Source organism: Urocitellus parryii, chromosome 8 (assembly GCF_045843805.1).
Source record: "Urocitellus parryii isolate mUroPar1 chromosome 8, mUroPar1.hap1, whole genome shotgun sequence".
Lineage (NCBI taxonomy): Eukaryota > Metazoa > Chordata > Mammalia > Rodentia > Sciuridae > Urocitellus > Urocitellus parryii.
In genome coordinates this window covers 81,538,353-81,559,339 of record NC_135538.1, presented here as the reverse complement: position 1 = coordinate 81,559,339, position 20,987 = coordinate 81,538,353, and the positions used below count along the sequence as shown (strand labels likewise).

The window sequence follows — 20,987 nt, the reverse complement described above, 5'->3', positions numbered from 1 at the left end:
ATGGTGTTTAGCTCTCCTGTCGGGGAAAAGGTTAAAAGTGTACCATGCCATCTCCATTTTCTGAAGATAAGTTCTTGGGATTCTCTCCATAGACAAACCAAAGTATTTATTTTTGACACACAGTTTTGCTAGCAGTTGCCCTTTTTCTCTCTGAAGATTTCCCATTTAATTCTCTTTCAAGGAGAATTTCCCCAGTAGATTGGACTAACATCAATGAGTTTAAGCAAACACTCAGAAGATCAAAATCTGAAACAGGGAGGTTTCCTATATTTGCTAAAGTGACCTTTTGGTATTTCCAGGAATTTTGATTATCAGTGCCCCTCAGGTCTCTTTTTACTATATGCCTGCATGCTGGAGGGTGGGGTCTGCTGAGTATAGCCCAAGGTGTTCATATCTGAAAAGACCATGCCAGCAAAAGAGCCAAGAGCTGTGTAAATTGGAATTTGAGTCCTTGTTCTCCAAGAACCTGATATAATTATCTTCATTCAGAGTCCAGTGACCTGAGAGGCAGCAAGTTCAGCTGGCTGCACTGGTTGGTTGTTCTAGAAGGACATTTTAATCAGCCTATCTGTCAGTCACCATGACAGCTAATGCTCAAATATACCACCAAAAGGAGAGAATCTGAATCAGCCATTCACACTAAAAAACTAAGAGCAAAATAGCTATCATATTGCTAGATTAAAAAGAAAAAAGAAGAAAATGATTGAAAATCTTTGTATTTTTTTCTTCATTTGCTTTAAAATTTGGATACCTATTTCTTCTATTATCAAAACAGGACTGGGGTTGTAACTCAATTGTAGCACACTTATTTAGCAAGCATGAGGCTCTGGGTTCCATCTTCTGCACCGTCAAACAAACAAACAAACAAACACAAGTAATTTCATGCTTATTTCCCCAAACTAAAATTGTACAGAAGTTTTGGTGCTAGAAATACTTTACTGCAACTGTGTAGGCTTTCTTTCTTTCAAGAAAAGTGTTTTAGATGTTATTTTCAAGATGTTTTCTGAGATGTACAAATGCTTGGAGTAAGAAGTTAATTAACTCTGTTCAGAAGCAATATGGTGAGTTTTGGGGTTTTGGTGCTATCTCTACCCTGAATTGAAACAAGGCTGTGAACAGGAGGAGGAGCTATGAATAACAGGTGAATGAGGGGGTGCTTTTGTCTGTCCCAGTGTGAACTTGATTGCTGCATGCTTTGGCTTTATATCCTTAGCAGCTACAACTACCTAATGGAAATTTGTACTGCTGCATGACCGGCCAGTGTCCTGGCTCCTCGAAGCTGTTGCTAGCTGCTCAGTCCTTACTATCACCGTCCATTCATCATAGGCTTGCCCATGGACCAAAGGCACTAGAATACTTTATATCATTTCTACTTCTACATTCTTTCCTGTGCAGTCTGCCAGGCCTCATCAAAATAAAATATAAAGGAAAACTAAAAAACCAAGAAAATGGTCATTAAAAAGTATTTTTTGAATGAAAAAAGTTTTGCTCCCAGCAGTTAGTTTTAAGATGTCTCTTTTCCTTTTTCTGCAGTTCCCTGGTGCAGGGACTGGCTTGCATACATTAATTAGCCCAAGTGCCCACTTGCTGTTTCCATAGGGGAATTTACCTTTTGCCTTCTTTGGTGAAATAACTAAACCAGGATCCTTAGCTGTGAGCGAGAAGGCACATGTGGTCAGTGCCCATTCCTGTTCTCACTTGTCCTTTGCCTGTCCCACATTGTAGTTGCTTAATAAATGTTAATCATGATTATTATTGCAACGCTGTCATAATTAACTTGACCATTTGCAACCTACAGTACCAGCAAGAATACTATATATAAGGTAAGGTATTTATATAAGAGTTGGAGCTGAAATTATTTTCACTAATTTATTGTGAATAGTTCTTTTATGTAGCTTTTCCTCTAAGCAGCCAGTAGAAGTGAGATGGTGCTAACATGAGTTTCAGTCCCTGCTGGAGCCAAACTTATGGTGCACTACCAAGATAAGAATACCTCCAGGCTTGCCTACTATACCATTGGGCACAGGCCCAATTTATATTTTTAATGGTGGAAATATGGGGACACATAGAGCATGCTGGACAATATGGGAAATGACCTGCCTGCTTTCCAGAGGCAGCTCAATTTGAAATTGATCAGCTCAGAAACTTCCAGAAATGGAGCCATACTAAAGCCAGGTACAGCAATGAATCTGACAGGCAATGTACTGAATGGTTGAATGATCACTCACAGTATCTGTAAGGGAGACTCTGCAAAACCACTGAAACTTTACACTCAGTTTTTCAGTGAAATGGTAGTTCATACTTTTTTCCTTACTAGAAACCAATAGAGTAAGAGAACCTAAAGTTTTAGTACACGGAAAACTCACAAAATAATGAATGAATGAGAAAATAAATTCATTTAAGAAGTCTGTCAAGAAATGACTGTGGTGAGCCAGTTAGGACATAAGCAATGCTTCTGCCAGAACATTTGAGGATAGCAGAATTAGGAAGTCAAATATGATTTATAAAAGTGAAAAATAAACAATGAACTTAGGAATTCCTCTATATAAGTCAAAATGTACAAATCCAATATGAAAAAAGATTCCTATTTATGCTAGGTTATGCATAGGTGAGAAGCTGTTGTGCCAAACTGTACCCAAAAGTTTTCCTTTCGGTCAACAATGAGTGGGAAGGACAAGGTAGAAATGAGCTACCATGCTAAGGATTATAAATATTCTTTTGGTTAATCCTCAAAACTGTATGATCTCCATTTTCCACTTGTGGAACTTGGATATTGCTCCTAGTACACAGTCTCCCATTCAGGGCTGTGGATCCCCGAAAGCCATTATTATTCTATACTTTCTTTCAATATCACCAGTGTCTCTTTTGCAGACTTGACAATGTGCTACCAGCTTCCCACCCTCTTTCTGAGGCACTTTTTTTTTTTTTTTTTATTGGTTGCTCAAGACAGTACATTGATCTTGACATATCATACATTTGATTCAAATGGGGTATGAATTCTTATTTTTCCACGTGTACAGATTTCAGGATCACATTGGTTATACAGCCTCTTAACTGACACATACTGGTCAGTTAAGCCTGTCCCTACTGGTAGAGGCTGGGGGCTCTCGCCTAGGCTATGAATTGACCTTGGCTTGCATTGACCTTCTTGTGTTACTGGATGGTCTCTTAGTAAACAGTCAGCTCTCTGAGGGAGGGAGGAAAGGAGGGGTTTAGTTTCTCTCCTCTCTTACGCTCTCCAGGTTCTCCCCACATACTTCCTGATCTTTACTGAGTGACAGGAGAGATTAATTTCCTGATCTTAATTGCAGGGACCCTCTGGTTCCTTCTCAGTTCTACATTAACTTTCAGGGAAGGAAGCAGCCTCTCACCAGCATTTAAGAGGTCTTTTGATTTCTGAAGAAGTCCAAAGGGCTCACTTAGCTGCTCCTGCGTGGGGTTACTACTCCCAGGCTCAGTGCCTAAGGGCGTCCTGTCTTTTTGATGATCCTGTTTACAAAGGTACTGAAGGAAAAATTTTTTAAATTCTCAAAACCCTTCTGTGTCAAAGATAAATGTTTCCTTTGGAGCCCTCTGGATGGCATTTTTGCCCTAGGCCTTTTTCCCCTTTGCTTTCATTGTTAGTCTAGAGAGTGCCAGAGAAAGGTGTTAAAAGATTCACTTCACTAATTCATAGCCAATTAAGAGACTCTGTTGCAAACCTGCCTGGAAGGTTGCTTTGGCAGTAGGTCTGTAGCCCTCCCCTCTTGCCCTCCAGGGAATTTACAAAAACTTCCTTTAGTTGTTTAAAAACCAGAATTCTGAAACTAATGGTGAAAACAGTTCCTATTTGGGCACAGCAAGTTATATTGGTACATACATTCTGCTTTAATCACTGGAGCAGAGGTTTGCTTCCCATTATCTTTAAGAGTTGTCTCCTCCACTAACTCTTATTTGTTTTTTTTTTTCCTACACATGGAGGCTGATGTAGGGTGCACAACTGGGAAAGGGAATGAGTTTCTCCTTTCTTTGGTGATGGCGAAGTGACTTTCTCTAAGTTTGAATTCTGATCTGATTATTTTTCTTTCCTCAGGATGCTATCTCAGTTTCTTCCTGAATTATGTTATGAAGAGGCTGTTCTGACAGCTCACTGTGACTAGAAGGTTTCTGAGGTAGGAACCCCCAGATTGTTGCAGTTCACCAAGAAAGTGCTTTTGACTTCTAGCAGAATGTAACTTAGCTTGATTGTGGGCGACATTTAAAAAAAAAAAAAAAAAAAAAACAACTAAAGTACAGCAAAAGTTTTATTCAGAAAGGAAATTAAAGCTCTCTGTGAAGTAAGAAGTACATTTGTTCTTTGCTTTGTGATGTGGAAAAATTTAACCTGCATGTCTTAGGACTCTTTCTGATAATGGGATCTGTAGCTTCTCAAAGGCTGTTTTATCAAGTGTGATTTAAATTTAATTTTTTTGTGGTTTCACAGTTGAACAGAATGCTCAAAACCAAAACAAAACAAAATGAACAAAAAAATCCCCGTAAGTTTCTCTTTTGGATTCTTTTACCTGGTTCAATGTTGAGAGAATAGCTGTCTATTTCCAAATCAAGTTGATGGGCTGCAGTGGAACGAAAATCCTCCAGGACCCCGTGCACGGCCTCGGTGAGGTTATACGGCACTGACCTAGCAAACCTCACCTTGCTGTTCACGATCACACTCCCATTTCTGAAGCTAAGTATTTCAAGTTGCTTAAATCCTGTAAGATTAGATTGCAGATACGGAACCAGCTGCAAAATAAAAGATGGTTTACTCTTAACCATGTTCCAAGTGTTCAGCTGCTGCTAATTCCATTTGTGCTCCCTTTCATTACCCGAAACATATATTTCAATGGCTTTTTATTGTTTTTATTTTTGTTTAATGTGAGGCCAGAACACCACTACTTAATGACCTGTCTGCAGTAATGATGTCGCATATTTCCATCTTTCTTTGTATTTTGATGGATGGGTAATGATTTCTTCACAATGAAATGTGAGAACAGATGATTTTAAAAAATCCAAGCCAATGTTATCAACTTGCATGCCAGGTTTTTAATAAAACAAGAAGTAATTAAAAGTAATTAAAGTAATTAAAAACATGTTCCAAACTGAGCCAAGGAGCAAACTGACCTACTCCTGTATAAATGGGACAGCAATCTGGAAGCAACTAGTTGGAAATGACCTATTGAAATCAACAACAGCTTCAATAACAATGTGTCTGTCTATGCAGTATATGTTTCAGGGCCAAAACAAATGTAACGAGAGGAATTAGTAGAGAACTGGCAGCCAGGAAATGTGGGTGCCAGTCCTGGAATGTTCCGTACCTAGCTGTGTGACCTTCATCAAGCCACATAACCACTGTGCGGAACCTCAGTGCCCTTATCTGAATTGGAGATAAAAAGGGAGAACAAAAAATGTTGCCCTAGGGACCCCTTTATAAACTATAATTTAATAATCTCAAAAGTACGCCTCAGGGCATTGTGCTTCAGGTTCTCTCATTTGCCTCTTGTGAGTCATGGCCATCTTTGAAATCATTTTTCAGAAACATTTGAAACTTTGTGAAGTCAAACTTGTCTCTGGCCTCATAAGTGAGCTGCCTTATCATGAACTGCATACCTCCATCTGAATCTAGAGAGTGCAAAGATGCAAACTTCATTCTCCTAGGCTTGGCCCATACCTGATAATTACCCGATCCCATCAAAATTTTGGCTCTGAACCTGACCCACATTGTGGTACCTCCCTCACTGTAAAAAGAAAATAATCTTTTATATATGGTTGCAACTTTTTCAATGCACTCTGCTTGATTTCTCCTACTTACTTTGAACTCATTCTTTATGTGTTAGCATTCTTTTGGTCTTTACTAGGAGTCATCTGTTTTCGTGTAGTGTGCAGATGGCTAGCTGTCCCTTCTCCCAAGTCCAAATTCTCTACTCTTAATGGGAAAGAAGCTGGCTCATTAGAGATCACATTTTTCAGCCTCTCTTGCATCCAGTGTGACCATGTGCCTAGTTCCTACTGACAGAATCTGAGTGGAAGTGATGTGGGCCACTTTGGTATCACCTGCTGATGAGGATATTGCTTTCCCTCAGCTCCTTCTCTTTCCCCTTCTTACAAGTGAAAAAAGGGATGTGTCATTACTCCTGATTCTTAAATCCTGAGCTGTTGAACAACTGGAAACACAGTCTTCCTCTAAGCTGCCATCTGGAATCTCCTCTGGAAACAGGAATATTCCCACACTCCAACTTTGACTAGGCAAATGAGGAAACATCCCTGGCATTGGCAGAACTACAGATGAAGAAATGTTTTAGAGCAGCTGTCTCATCCATCAAGTGAAAGAGAAATAACCTTGGATCTAATTTAAAAGTCACTGTATTCTTGATTTTTTTTTTCATATGGCAGCTTAGTAAGACATCTGGACTAGGTTCACAGGGACTCTTTTTCCTGAAACTGTCCCAGTGTCTATTCATTTCATGGTGTGTGTGTGTGTGTGGGGGGGCAATGGCACAAGCAATCTTTTTCTAAAGCAAATGTTTACCTGAGAAATTGGATTTTATGTGGATTTTCATTTGTACAATAATTTAACTTATATGAAGTATACACATAGCTTCTCTATTATTGTCAGAAAATTTCAATCTGTGTGGTAAAATTGTATAACTGTAATTGGCCTTGACTGTGTAGAGGTACTATCTACTTTAGCATTTCTTATTTTACTTGTAGAAATAAAATAAATGTGAGTTTGGAGATGTTTACTATCAAAGATATATGTCATCATGATTATCTTCTCACTTTCTTTGATAGGGGTCAGGGATGATAAGTCTTTAGTCACTTTTTAAGTTTACAAGAACTTAAGGGACCTAAAAGAGGAGCCTATCTACCTGAACTCTCTGGTCATCTGTGCTGGACCAGCATTGCTTTCTATTCTTCCATTAGAGACTGCAACTCAGGAAAAGTTTACCCATACTATTTTTAGATTCCAAGTTTAGTACTTGAGAATTATTTCTGAATAAAATAATTTAGGAAGAACTATAAAGAGGAGATTTAAAGGTAAATATGTTTCCATGAAATTGGGTGGCTGTGTCTTCCCTGAGTGTCCATCCTTGCACTCATTCCCCCAATCAACACAAACCAATCTCAAAACTCCAGCTGAATGCCTTCAGCAGCAGCTGTTTCCCAGGTTTCTCACCTAACCTGCATTTCTCCATATAGCCAATGGTTTTCCTGTAAAGTTATAAAAACAACCATAAAAAGGAAAGAAGAGACACAGAGGGCTGAGAAAAATAAGCAGTGTCCACTCACCAGCTGTGTGAACCGCTGCTCCAGAGCTTGGTACTCCACGGAGCTCTTGTTGAACAGATTACTGGAGAAAGGCATGTTAGCAACACGCAGACTGAAGAATACTACCAGCTCTTGGCCTTTGGTGGCAAAGGTCATGGAGCTAGTGGTGATATATTGTAAAGTAGGGTCGGGAGTGGTGCTCTCCAAGAGATGATCTGGGGTAGAAACATATCCACTCAGTCCTGGTACCTCTGATGATACAAAATTGTCAGACCCATCAATTTCTTCTAGGTCTCTGATCACATCTTCGCTGCTTGTACTCAACCTGCTGCCATCTGAAGATGCAGACGAATGTGAAATTTCCAAAGCTAACTGGCTGATGGTAGAATAATCACTGGTGGGGAGAGTGAGCCCTGGACCTAGTAGTGTCTGGTCAATAGACGTTATGTCTGTGGTGCTTGGATCAGTCAGAGAGAAGATGCTTGATGCCGTAAAGAAAGGTGGTGTTTCTGACAGGGAGGCAGAGGCCATTTCAGGTGGAGACCAAGAACTGTCTGTGGAGGAATCTCCTGAGACCAATTCCATTATGTCCAAGTATTTTCCAAAGAGGAGAAGATGAAAAAAAAAAGTAAGGCTTAATTAATAAAATAAGATATGATATTTTCATTGATCATTTTAATAGTCATACTTTAAAAAGAGAGAGATTGGTTAGGAAGGGCAGGCAGTGCTGTATCTAACCTAGGAAGACAAAGGGTGGGTCCTTCTATTCATTTTATTTGGGCCCAGTCATCTAGATATATGAGACTAAAAACATACCAGTTAACTGAAATTTCTGGAATTTGTGCCTGGTCCGATCGTGCCCACGAGGATCAGGTAATACAAACTGACTAATTTGCCACTGGAATATATTTAGATCCCAAACCACAGATGGCATTCAAATAACATCACCTCATTTGGAACTTCTAGATAACTAGCTGCACAGTTTTGGCCTAGAAATTTTATTCATCTTCCAATAATGCATTTTATGTAACTGAATTTTTTGGATTTAATCATCACAGTTTGGTACTTTTACCACTTAAAATTGAATTATTCTTTCCTAAAACGGGATAACCTAATTGAATAGCTTGCCAATTTGCAACACTTGTATTGAGAGTATAAAGATGTGAGTGACATATAATTTGAATCTTATAGTGACCATAAAACTTGATAAATATTTGATAATGTTTAAAACCTTTGCCACTTTTACATTATCAAGCCCTGATAATTTCTACCACCACTTTGTATAGCATTCTTGGGTCAAGTATACATTAAACTACTAAAGTTCACTCCATTTTTGGTATGAAATCAAAATTTAAAAAGTACTTATTAACTAAGAAAGTGGCCATATTAAAATTTTGATAAAAAGAAGCATTATTAAAATAGTCCAATAAACCTAAATCCAAAGCCACTGATGATATTTAAGTATTAGATGCACAAAACATGAAGCTTTCTGTGATTACTTCAGTTGGCATTTTGGCAAATATGTGGGAAAGCTCTGCTGAAATCCAAATGCTAAGTATGATGAATGGACTGTCTGGATGAAGATAGAATCTTTGGACTCACAGTCAGCTAATTTACTACAGTGCAATCACCAAAACTGAAACTCTGAGTGATAAACAGCTCTGAAAGGTAAAATCATGTTAGTTTTATTACTTTCTTAAAATGAAACCTGGCTATTGGTGAGTTATGCCCCGATTTCAGAGAAGCACCTTCTTTTCTCTTGACTGTGGAGGGTGCCTAGTTGTATCTACCAATAATTTACTCAAATGTCAGAAATAATATTTCCTAGCAGCCAAGATCTCTGTGTATATACACCTAGGGTTTATTCAAATTTCCGTTGCTGTGGACTGAAAGTTTGTGTCCCTTCAGATTCATATGGTGAAGCTGTAATCCCCAATATGATGGTACTTGGAAATGGGGCCTTTGGGAGAAAACGAGGTCATGATAGTGAAATCCTCATGAATGGGATTGGGCTTAATGACTTTATAAGAAAAGATGTGAGAGAGATAATCTCTCTTTCTGCCATTTGAGGATATAGCAAGAAGGCATCCATCTGCAAACCAGAACTCTCATTAAGAACCAAATCTGCCAGCATCTCCATCTTGGACTTCCTGAACACCAGGACAGTAAAAAATAAATTTATTTTATTTAATCTACCCAGAACATGGCATTTTCTTATGATGATTTAAGCTAAGAAAGTAACAGAAAAATCTGGGATGAATGACTGAAAGGCTTCCAGTGCTATCTATGGTTTGATTTGATTTCTTTGCAACATGGGAAATGCATTTGAATCTGTGTTCCTAGGATGCGATCTCTGTGCCCCTGCAGATGATAAGGGTCGAGAAATCTGAGGCAAGAAGCACAATGATGAATGTCTTCATTCTGCTCTTGGGCCAGCATCTCATTACTCACACCTTTCTCACTTTAACCAGCTTAAAATAGGCTGCTGCATCATGGCATCAGTCAGTGAATTTCTAACCGTCTCCCTTTGTGGCATCTTAATATTAATCCTTTACATTCACTACAAACCTAACCAAATGATTTCATGGATGCAACAGTTGGCTGTTTAAATGTAGGGTTGCTTGATAAAATATAAAATATAATGTGTTGAAACACAGATCTGTTAAAATTATTTTTTTGTTTATATGAAATTCATTTTTAACTGGATATCTTGTATTTTATTCTGCTGGATCTAGCAGCTCCATTTAAATGTATTTTTAAAAGACTCCTATTCTCTCTTGGCTCAAGATTAAACCTCTTAAGACAATAGGCAATTTTTTTGGGGAAAAAAGTTATTCAGACTGTACCACCACTTAAGTGGTGTATTACAAGTATATTTTAAAAATGTTTTTATTTGGTTCTTATGTAAAAATGAGACATGACAGTGATACAGGTTTTTTCAACATTGTTCTTTTAAAAATAATTTTTAGTTGTCAATGCACCTTTATTTAATTAATTTATTTATATGTGGTGCTGAGAATCAAACCTAGTGCCTCACACACTCTAGGTGAGTGCTCTACCACTGAGCCATGACCCCAGCCCTCCACCATTAAGTTTTATACATTATAATGGGAAAGTCAATTACTAAAAGCCAGTGCCATTTATCTCATGAAATATTAACAATAAAAATAAAAAATAAAATAACTGTTATGCTGAAGTGTGTGGGGTTCCTGTAAGGTGTGGAGGGTGGGTTTTGTATGTGTGCATGGTGGGGACACCAGTGATAAACCTGGCTACTAGACATAGAGGAAATGGCTATTTTGGTCACTTTCTAGGCAGAAGGTCTGTCCAAAGCCTAGACCACAGGTGAAATGATCCAACCTAAAGTAGGTGAAATGAAGCCCAAAGTGAGAGAAGCCAGCAACAGAAGATGGGCCTAGCACAGAGTGCTTGAGAGTTCCTGAAGCCCTAGTGGCCAGAAGAGAGGTAAAAGGTGAGCAGCGTATGACGTAGAAGCTCAGAACCAAGGCTACTTTACATGCTGCTAGAAAGGGTCACATATACACCGTGAACCATAAGCATCAAGTGCTTGCCTATTTCATGTTAAAAACAAATCTGATCTCTTTTAGATCTTCAAGTGGTATGTCCAGTAAGTTAATTTATGTCAAACACATCCATTTTTATTTATCATAGCAAATATATGTTATATATGATAATTATAAGTTATAGTCCTTTTTTAGCACATTATAGAAAATAGAAAAGAAGTGTTTATTATTAGTCTGTTCAATGAATAGATATGGATAGCCTGCTATATACAGGTGCTGGGATACATGAGTGAACACAAAAAAGTTTCTGGCCCCAGTGTTTACTGTCTAGTGGAGAAAGACAGGAAAAAAAAAAAAGGCAAAGGAAAATACATAGCATGCCAGATGGTGATAGGTGCTATGGAAATAAAAGTGGGAAAGGAGATGGAAGTGCCAGGGCTTGTGATTTTATAGAGGGTAGTCACTGAGATGGTAATATTTGAGCACAGACTTGAGGTTGGTGAAGAAGTTAGTCAGGCAGCAAATGCAAACGAGAATGGCAAAGGAAGAAAACTGTCTGTCATGTTCAAGGGACAGCTAGCTGGAGGAAAGTGTGACCATAATGGAATTCTATGCTGTCAGTCAAGTGTCATGGTGGCCAAAGACATTTTCAAACACAGAGTCTCAAAAATTTCTGCCAGGAATATTTAGGATGTAAGAATCTGTCAGGAAGACTGGCATCCCAGGTGTAAAAGGCAACCAGTTATGATTGAATTTGTCTGAGGAGACTGGAAGGTAAAATGCCTGTATCCTTAATCCACTCAACATTGTACCAATTAAAAAATACTTCAGCTTTATTAAGTTACAGTTGACAGATAAAACTTGTGCTCCACAGGGTGTTTGTAATCCCAGAGGCTCATGACTGAGAGGCAGGAGGTCAAAACTTCAAGGCCAGCCTCAGCAACGGGAATGTGGCTCAGAGGTTATGTCCCCCTGGGTTTAATCCCCTGTACAATCAATCAATCAATCAATAACTTGTGCACCAGATTTTTGGACAGGAACAAATGAGTAAACCTTGAAACAGGATGAGGGAATCCAATTAGGACAAAGACAAGGAAATTCTGAGAATTACATTAAAGGAAAAATCCAGGTGATAGCTATCCCAAAGACTGAGAGAACAGCAGGTCAGAGAGGAGAGAGAGAGAGGACTCTCTGGAATTTATCAATTCCAACTTATCAATTGGAATTGATAAGTTACCTGATGTGGAAAGATATAATGGAAATTGCAGTAGAAAGTTTGGTAAGAATTTGAAAATACAAAAGAAAACTAAGAAAATGAAAAAAAAAAACCACCACACATTAACTTCAAAAAACCAGAAATGAGCCACAGAGCAAGTGATCATCTGTGAATATATAATCTGCACACTAAATACCAATTCAATTACAGTTGTAATATTATTATATTGGGAGAATTGGTGGGGAATCCAAGGGGATGGTATGGGAAGAAACTTAAATGCTTACCTACAATAATAGAATGTGTCATTTATTGATATACAAAACTGATATTTAAAAAAAAATACGAGGAAGAGGGACTGCTTTTGGTGACAAGGACTGCAGAATGAGGAGGTACAGGATGGCAAAAGCCTTGTCAGAACACTTTACTGCGATTTGACTTTTAAAGAAATTAGTCTTTTTATTTTGAGATGATTGTAGATTCAAATGTGGTTCCAAGAAAGAAGAGAGGGAGGCATCAGTGAACACAGCCCAGGAAGAAACTCCAGAAGTCTATCTTTCCACAAAAACAACAAAAAACTGGCAGAGAGTGTCAGAATTGATGTTTTCATGCTCTGGAAGCTAATAAAATATGTAGAACAATCAGGCAATGCTTAACGAAGAAAAATAGTCTGAATCTTGGGAAGTACAGTGAACTCTGTGGCATTTTTGACTTTCCCTATTGGTGGCCCCCAGTCCCTAGTTCAATGGCAGCCTAGAAAATAACAGGCCTCATTCTCTTAAAGAGCCGAATAGACCTTAGTAACAAAGAATTATTTGTTTTCCAATTATTTGTTTTGATCTGTCTCTTGACTGACTCCCTGGAAGAAAAACTCAAAAATGCTCGCCTGTATCTCTCCTAACTAGAAGGATCCTGGGGCTAAAGTGGTTACCTGGGAGGTCTCTTAAAGACATACAGGTAAAGGTGCTAAGAGCCACAGTGTGAGGCAATGGATGATGGAAGCTGGGTGGGGCAAACAACAGACTAACCAAAAGGCTCTAGGATAGTCTGGACAATGAGGTGCTTTAGGGATGAAGTGCTCTCCCAGGCTCTGACACATTCCCAGGAAGAAGGCCACCCAATGCCCAGGCCTGCATTTATGCTCAGGAAGGATCTGAGAAGGACCTAAACTTTCCTCTTTTTAAAAATTGGGCTTCTGCAACAGCAGTCCTTCTGATAGGGGACAAACCTGAGCTGTGGGAACATGAGGTTAAGGGTATAATTCTATAAAATGGTTGGTCCACTGTGCTGACCCCCACATGCTTTCATTATTAAGAAGCAGTATACCTGCATCCTTGCCTGAATAAAGTCCATAGGCTATGTTATACTCCTCAGCAAACTACCTGTTATCTGCAAAAGAAATGCAGGCCCTTCAGTGGGGAACTTTTGTGACCCTGACATAGACCCTGACACAAATCAGACAGTCTCCAGGAGATAAAGATGATCTCCATAACCATAAAATCTATAAGAACCGATTCCAATTAGAACTGGTCAGCATGGGCCAAGGTGACCTAGAGTTATTGCAGTGGAGATTTGAAAGTCTGATGTCATCTTGCTGTTAGTCAAAAGTCAAGAGGTGGACCTCGACAGGATTCTTTGTAAACTTCCCTGGGATCCCAATAAAAGTGGAAGGCAGGAGAGGGGCACAGTCCTTCTGAGAAGATGCATTCTCTCCCACGAGTGTGTCCTTTTCCCCTTCCCTATCCTTTCCAATAAACTATGCCTATTACTCTGAGCAGCTTGTCTGAAATCTTTCTTAGTCATAAAAATCAGGGTTTGACAGGGGGCCTTCATGCTACCTCAATTTCCCAGAAGTCCCCGGCCCTGTAACATGGTGAAGACTAATGGTGGGGTGGCTGCTTTGTGGTTATAGCTTTCTTTCTGGGGCAATGGAAGATTCTGGAATTGGATAGAAGTAAGATTTGTAAGACATTATGAATCTACTAAAAACCACTGACTTGTCTGCTTGAAGGCTGACTGAAATGGTGAATTTTATCCTATGTGAATTTTATCCCAAGGAAAATGTAATATATGAGATACTGTGTACCCTTTATCTAATTTCCCCTAATGATAACGTCTTGCAAAATGTTGCTGTTTTGCAGTCACTCCCACTTCTCTTCCATTCTATCCCTCCTTAAAATCTGGAAACTGCTAATTGGGTTTCCATTTATATAATTTTGTTATTTCAAAAATGTTTTATACATGGTATAATACAGTATGCCACTTTTTGAAATTGGCTTTTTTTCCTGAGCACAACCCTCTGGAGAGCCATCCAAATTGTTATGTGTATCAATAATTTGTTCCTTTTTATTTCTGCGTAGTATTTACATGATAAGAATGAACCACAGATGGTTTAACCACTTACCCACTGAAGGACATCTGAATTGTTTTTAGTTTGGGGCTGTTATGAATATAGCTGCTGTGAACATTCATGTACAGGTTTTTATGTGAACACAAGTTTTCTTTCTCTACCACAAAAGTCCAAAAATCAAATAGCTGGCATGTGTAGTTGAGTATTTAATTCTTGGAGACACTGGGAAACTATTCTACAGAGTCTGGTCCACTTACATTTCCAACAGCAATGTGTTAATGATACAGTTTCTGTGTATTCTCCATTATTTGGTGACATCACCATTTTTTTTTAATTTTAGTCATCCTGATAGGCACATAGTGATATTGCATTGTGGTTTAAATTTGCATTTCATTGATAAATAATGATGCTGCATGTCTTTTCATGTGCTTATATGCCATCTGTACATCCTATTTGGCAAAATGTGCCTTCTTGTTTTTTTTTTTGTTAATTTTCTAATTGGACATTTTTTAACTGCTAAGTTTAGAGTTATTTATTCCAGCTACTCATTCTTTGTCATCTTGTGGTTTACAAGTATTTTTTTCTCAGTCTTCTTCTTTTTTTTAATCTTCTTAACAGTGACTTTTGCAGAGCCCTTATTTCTTCAAGTACCTTCTCAGTCTAGGATACATGAGTCAAAAATAAAATTCAGGAAACTTGCTCTCATGTCATTCCTGAGGTCCTAAGGACCCTGGCTGGGGTACCTTCTTTCACTATGTTCCAGAGTCTTCTCAAGTTTCTTTTGTACACAATGTTCAGGGTATTTAGTTGAACTTAGCAGGAGGAATAGGAAAAAAAGGTGCATTAATCCTGTCTTCTGGAGATGAATGTCTATTTGGTTTTTAAAATAATGACCTATTTATTAAAAATTAGCAAAAATAGGAAATAAATATGACTGAAGAAAGCCAGGCCAATATTGACAAGCTGGCAGGAACTCATTAAAAATTATTTGAAAAGATAAAGGTAAGAAAGTTAACATAGATGAGACCATAAATACAGAAGAACGACAAATGAGAACCAGCACCTGTATAATTTGTGTTCCTGAATAAAAAACAACAGAAAAATTCCTCAATGCCTTGAAAGAAGAAAAAAAAATTTTTCTGAATATATTAAGACCACTTGAATTTAGAGGTCCAAATGATATCAGGAAATGACTCAAATGAAACTAGTCCATATCCCTTGCTATGGTCTGAATGTTTGTATCTACCCCAAATTCATACGTTGAAATCCTGGTTTTATTTGTTTGTTTATTTTTTGGTGGTACTGGGGAATGACTGAGGACTTTGCATATGCCAGGCAAATGCTCTACGACTGAGCTACATCTCCAGCCTTCATTTGTTGAAATTCTAACCCTCAAGATGGTGGTTATCCGTTTGAGACCTTTGGGAGGTGACTAGCCCTGCTGCTTGGGATTAATGTTCTTATAAAAGTGACTTCAGAGAGCTAGCTAGCCCTTTCATCATATGAGGACACAGAGAGATGGTGCTGACTATGAGGAATGGACCCTCATCCAACACTGAAACTGTTGGCCCCTTTATCTTGAACCTCCAGAACTGTGGGAAATAAATTTCTGTTGTACATAAGTTTCACAGTGTAAGGTATTTTGTTATAGCAGCCTGAATGTGTTAGGAGACAGACAAATGAGGATGGTGGGAACATGAGGTTAAGAGAATAATTCTATAAAATGGGCCCATTGTGCTGACCCCCACATGCTTTCTTTTCCAAAAGCAATTTACCTATAGTCCTGCCTGGCCTAAGTGGTCAGGACACGTCACATTCCTTAGTAAACCACCTGTTAACTGCAGGCCCAAAATAATGTTAATAAGAGGAACCCAAGTTACCCAGAAAGGGGAGATTTTTAGCAACCATATCCAGAAACTATGGATATAAGGAATTTTCCTCCTAACCATAACATGTGTAAGAACTGGGCAGCATGAGCCAAGGTGACCTAGAGTTGCTATGGCAGTTGGGACTTAAAACTCTCATGTCATCTTGCTATGAGTCAAAAGTCAAGAGGTGGACCTGACAAGGACTCTCTGGAAACTTCTCTGGGATCCTCCCAGAATTGGAGTGCAGGAGAGGCACCTGTCCCTTTCCTGACAGGACCTACTATCTATGTCCCTTGAGAGTTAGTCCCCTTTCCCTTTTCCTATCCCTTCAATAAACTTAATTTCTGTTACTCTGAGTAACATGACTGAAGTCTTTCTAACTTGATTGCAAGAATTGGGTTTGAAGGGCGGATCTTTGCCCTGCCTCAGTATCTCAGAAGGCCCCAGCTCTGTAGCAAATGGACTAAGACATGCATCAAGAAAGAAAAGTACTGAATCTCAAGAATTGAAATAAAGCAAAGCTCAAGGATGTTTATTTGGGTATGTAGCCAGAAAAAGGAAGCTACATATAAATGAGCCCCCCCCCCAAAAAAAAAGTAAAGAAATCATGGTGGTGTCAGATGATCACATAGCTAAGCACAATGGAGCAAGTCTATAAGTGAAGGAAAGAGTGACTAAGGAATTTTATATCTAGCTAGCTATCCTTCACATTTGAAAGGTATGGAAGTAAGTAGCTCAGTTCTCAGGAACTATGGCACCCCAAAACCCTTCTCGAAACAACTGCCTGATCATATATTCTAGCCAACCAAAGGATAGTCAGAGAACTCAGGAATGGAGCTATGATAGAAGGTTTGAAGTCCTAAATCCACTTACTTAGGAAAATCTGTCCAAGAAGCTGTGGGAGTTGTGATTGCAGAACCAATTTTCAATTTATAAACCTTGTCAGTGGTAAAATAACGCTCTATTCACTAAAGCCCAGGGTATGGGGAGTGTGGATGGGGAGACTGTCACTTTACCTTTTATAGCATTACAATAATATTCTGCCTAATGTTGAAACGTGTAGCATAAAGGATAATGCCTCCAAGTGCTTCAGGTTCTCTTTTGAGGCAGGAGTCTAGGGTTGAAGTTGAAGTTGGTGACTGCAGGCTCTAGGCTTTAGGTGAATAACAGGAGGAGGTTCCCCAAGCACATCCATTGTTTAAGACAAAAAGAAAGCATTTTATTTCTATCTGGCATGAACTAAAGGACCCACTGGGGTGGCAATACTTTCTTCTTAACCTTTGGGGAGATTTTAAGAATAAATAACTCATGAAGTAAGTAAATATTTATCTGAAATTCAGAAATTTCTTTAGTGTTATTTCAGGTTTTTTTGTTATAGTCAAGTAAAATTAAGTGCAATAAATCTTATTAGAATTGCAATATAGAAAAAGTACATCTTTTTTTTTGGTAAGGGTACTTCTATTTGTCCTCTTCCCATCTAAAATGTTTAGTATGCCTGTGTTTTTAGATTGATGGATATGTGGAATGATGAGTTTCAGTCATATCCAAATAGGAAAAATTTTAGCATCATTATCTTATTTTTTAAAAAATTATTCTCCACTATTTAACATTTTATAGTTATTTATAACTAGTGTGAATCACTTGTTTTGAATATAATGGTAATTACTATTTTGAAAGAGTCTATTATTTCATAATTCAACCTATAAAGTTCTCACAGATGTTATTTTTAGATTTTTGTTAAGTTCAACTCCTATGTTTTTTGCAGCATTATTTACAACAGCTAAGCTATGGAAACAACCTAAGTGTCCATTAATGGGTGGATGGATAAAGAAAATGTGGTGCTTACATTCAATGAAATGCTTTTCAGCCTTAAAGAGGAAATCCTGTCATTTGTAGCAACATGGATGAACCTGAGAGTATATTGTATTACATGAAGTGAAATAAGCCAGACACAAGACAAATACCTTATGATCTCACATGTATATGGAGTGTAAATTGTTGAATTCAGAGAGAGAGAGAGAGAGAGAGAGAGAGAGAGAGAGAGAGAGAAGAATGGTAGTTACCAAGGGCCTGGGGTATGTAGGTTTGGGGAGTTGTTTGTCAAAGGTCACAATGTTTCAGTTAAATGAGAGGAATAAATTCAGGAGATGAATTGTACAACATGGTGACTATAGTTAAAGGTGATGTATTACATTTTTTAAATTCCCCAAGACAGTGGATTTTATTAAGTACTCTCACCATGGAAATAGTAAGTAAATAACATATATATTAATTAGCTTGATTGAGCTATTCCACAATACATACATATGTCAAAACATCATGTTGTACATGACAGATATATACAATTGTCAATAAGGAAATATCTTTTTTGTTATTTAGGATAAATATGAAATATTAAATGTATCTGCATAGTAAGTAAAGGTTTTGAGTAGAACCAATTGCAAAAAGAAAATATTTTATAACCATCTTCTTGTGATTATTAATAACATTCAAGTAATATCTAGAGTAAACCTGAAACAAGGAAGAAATTTAATTCCTAACCCCCTGGGGGACTGGATTGTTTAGTTAGATGTTCTATGTGGTTATGGTTTGAAAATACACTCAAAATCTTGTGAGGTAATATTGAGGACAGGATGGGAAGGAACGGAATATTTATTTGGTACCTGTTCTGTTTTAGGCACTATGCATGGGGTATTTAAAAAAATTTTCTTTGGGGCTGGGGTTATGGGTCTGTGGTGGAGCACTTGCCTACCATATGTGAGTCACTGGGTTCAATCCTCAGAACCACATAAAAATAAATAAATAAATAAATAAATAAATAAATAAATAAATAAATAAAATAAAGGTATTGTCCATCTGCAACTAAAAAAAAACATTTAAAAAAATTGTTCTTTTACCCCAAGCCATTTTATGAACTCCCTACTTATTATATACTCTGCACTTGCTACCTGAGGTGGATTATTAGAGTACTTGAAGTATCAGTCTAATTATGTCTTTTCTAAGTGATGGAAATAGGTGATTAAGAGAGGCAGCCCAGGGCTACAGGCAGGGTGTCTCCTTGACCAGTGGTTCACATTAGAATGAAATACACATATCTACTTTTTTTTTTAAACATACAGTATCCTCTTTTCAAACCATTGATTCAAGATAGAATTATCCTAGTCGAGTTTTTTTAAATATTTTTCTCTCACTGAACAGAAATGCTGAATCTGTAAAATCTTAAACACTACCTTATAAAACTACAGAACTCAGAGCTACATCATAGTTTATTGCTTTCTGTTTTCATTTTGGAAAAAAAGAGAAAACATGATATCTACTTGCTTTCAATTTAAAATTAGCTTCTGTATAAGGAAATTGTGAGTATGCACTTGGAGAAAAGAGCCCATCTATATGTTTCCCTGGCTTGTTGGTGGCCTTCATAAAACTTATGGTTGTTTTATTTGAAGAAATTAACATTTAGGGACAAATGAAGTAACTGTGATATGGATGTGACATGTAGAAATGTAGCTTTTTTTTTTTTTTTTTTTGAGACAAGGGTTTTCACTTAGTTGCTGAGGCTGCCCTCAGACTTGTAATCCTCCTGCCTTAGCCTCCCTAGTCACAGGGATTACAGGCGTGCACCACTGCACCTGGCAAGTAATGTAGCTTTTTAAGATCATTCAATTTTGGATAGCTTGTGTTTTTTCAGTTCTAATTTGCAAAGCAAAGTAATCAACATATTCTTCTATTAATAGTGTCATATGTGCCCAAGAAAATAATAAAAATTAATATTAAATAGATTATGAACTTGGGACAACTAAGATACACAAAACATGACATGGAATGGTAGTTTGCTTTGAAGATGGCATTGATGATCCTTCCCTTTTGTGGTTCATTTCCCTGGATAGCCCTCTTCCACATTGCATATGGATGAATAGCATAAGATGCTTTGAAGTAAGAATTTGTGGGTTTAAGTCTCAGTGACAAAAGTCATTACTTTTCTACCTTGCTTTCTTGAATAAATTGTTTTGGAAGCAGTCAGTGGTCCCATTGTGAGGACACTCAAGTGGCCATATCCAGCTAAGCAGCTCATGTTGGAGGTGTGCTCACCAGACCACATGAAGTCTAAAGAGGCCAGCAGACTGGTTGAATGCCACCCTATGAAGGGCACTAAGCCAGAACTACCAGGTATCACTTAGATTTTTGACTTAAAGGAATTGGAAGAGATAATAAATCTTCATTGTTTCTTTAGTCCATTAATTTTTTGAGTCATTTTCTATATAGCAAAAAATAACCAATACATACAGAAACCCTTAAAGATTGACATTACAGGGTCTTCTGTCCTCTAGTCTCTGATTTTGCCTTTTATCAAAATATAAAGAAGAATTTGAATTTGGCTAAGAATAGTTGTTAAAACATATCATTATTTTATAAGAATGCATTATAATTTACATAAAATATGTTGAAATGAATGTTAGATCAGTATTCTGATCTTTAGTGGGGACATTAGATACCAACCTCCTATTTACAAGGAAGCTTTTAGAACGGGGATTTATATTTATATTTATGGTAGGCAGAGGAAGAGTGATGGAAAAAGGACAGAGAAATAGAGTATACATCCAGGAACATGGTTTCCAATATTGCTTTTGCTAGTCCGACTTGCATTTACCTAAGATAATATCCATGCCAGGGGTTCCCAACCAGTCAACTCAATATCTCCTTTTCATAAAAATATTTTATAATGCCCATAAAGGGAAGTCAGTCTAATC

General features: G+C 37.8%; 1 protein-coding gene across 1 annotated transcript in view; it reads right to left on the bottom strand.

Moving 5' to 3' along the window:
* The window catches only part of Impg1 (interphotoreceptor matrix proteoglycan 1), a 148,155-nt gene that overhangs the window by 23,309 nt on the left and 103,859 nt on the right, over positions 1–20,987 (bottom strand). Inside the window, exons 13-14 of the mRNA XM_077802128.1 lie at positions 7,306–7,838; positions 4,542–4,761 (exon numbers count right to left, since the gene is read on the bottom strand). Coding sequence (XP_077658254.1) covers positions 4,542–4,761; positions 7,306–7,838 — 753 coding nt within the window. The remainder of the gene's footprint in view (positions 1–4,541; positions 4,762–7,305; positions 7,839–20,987) is intronic.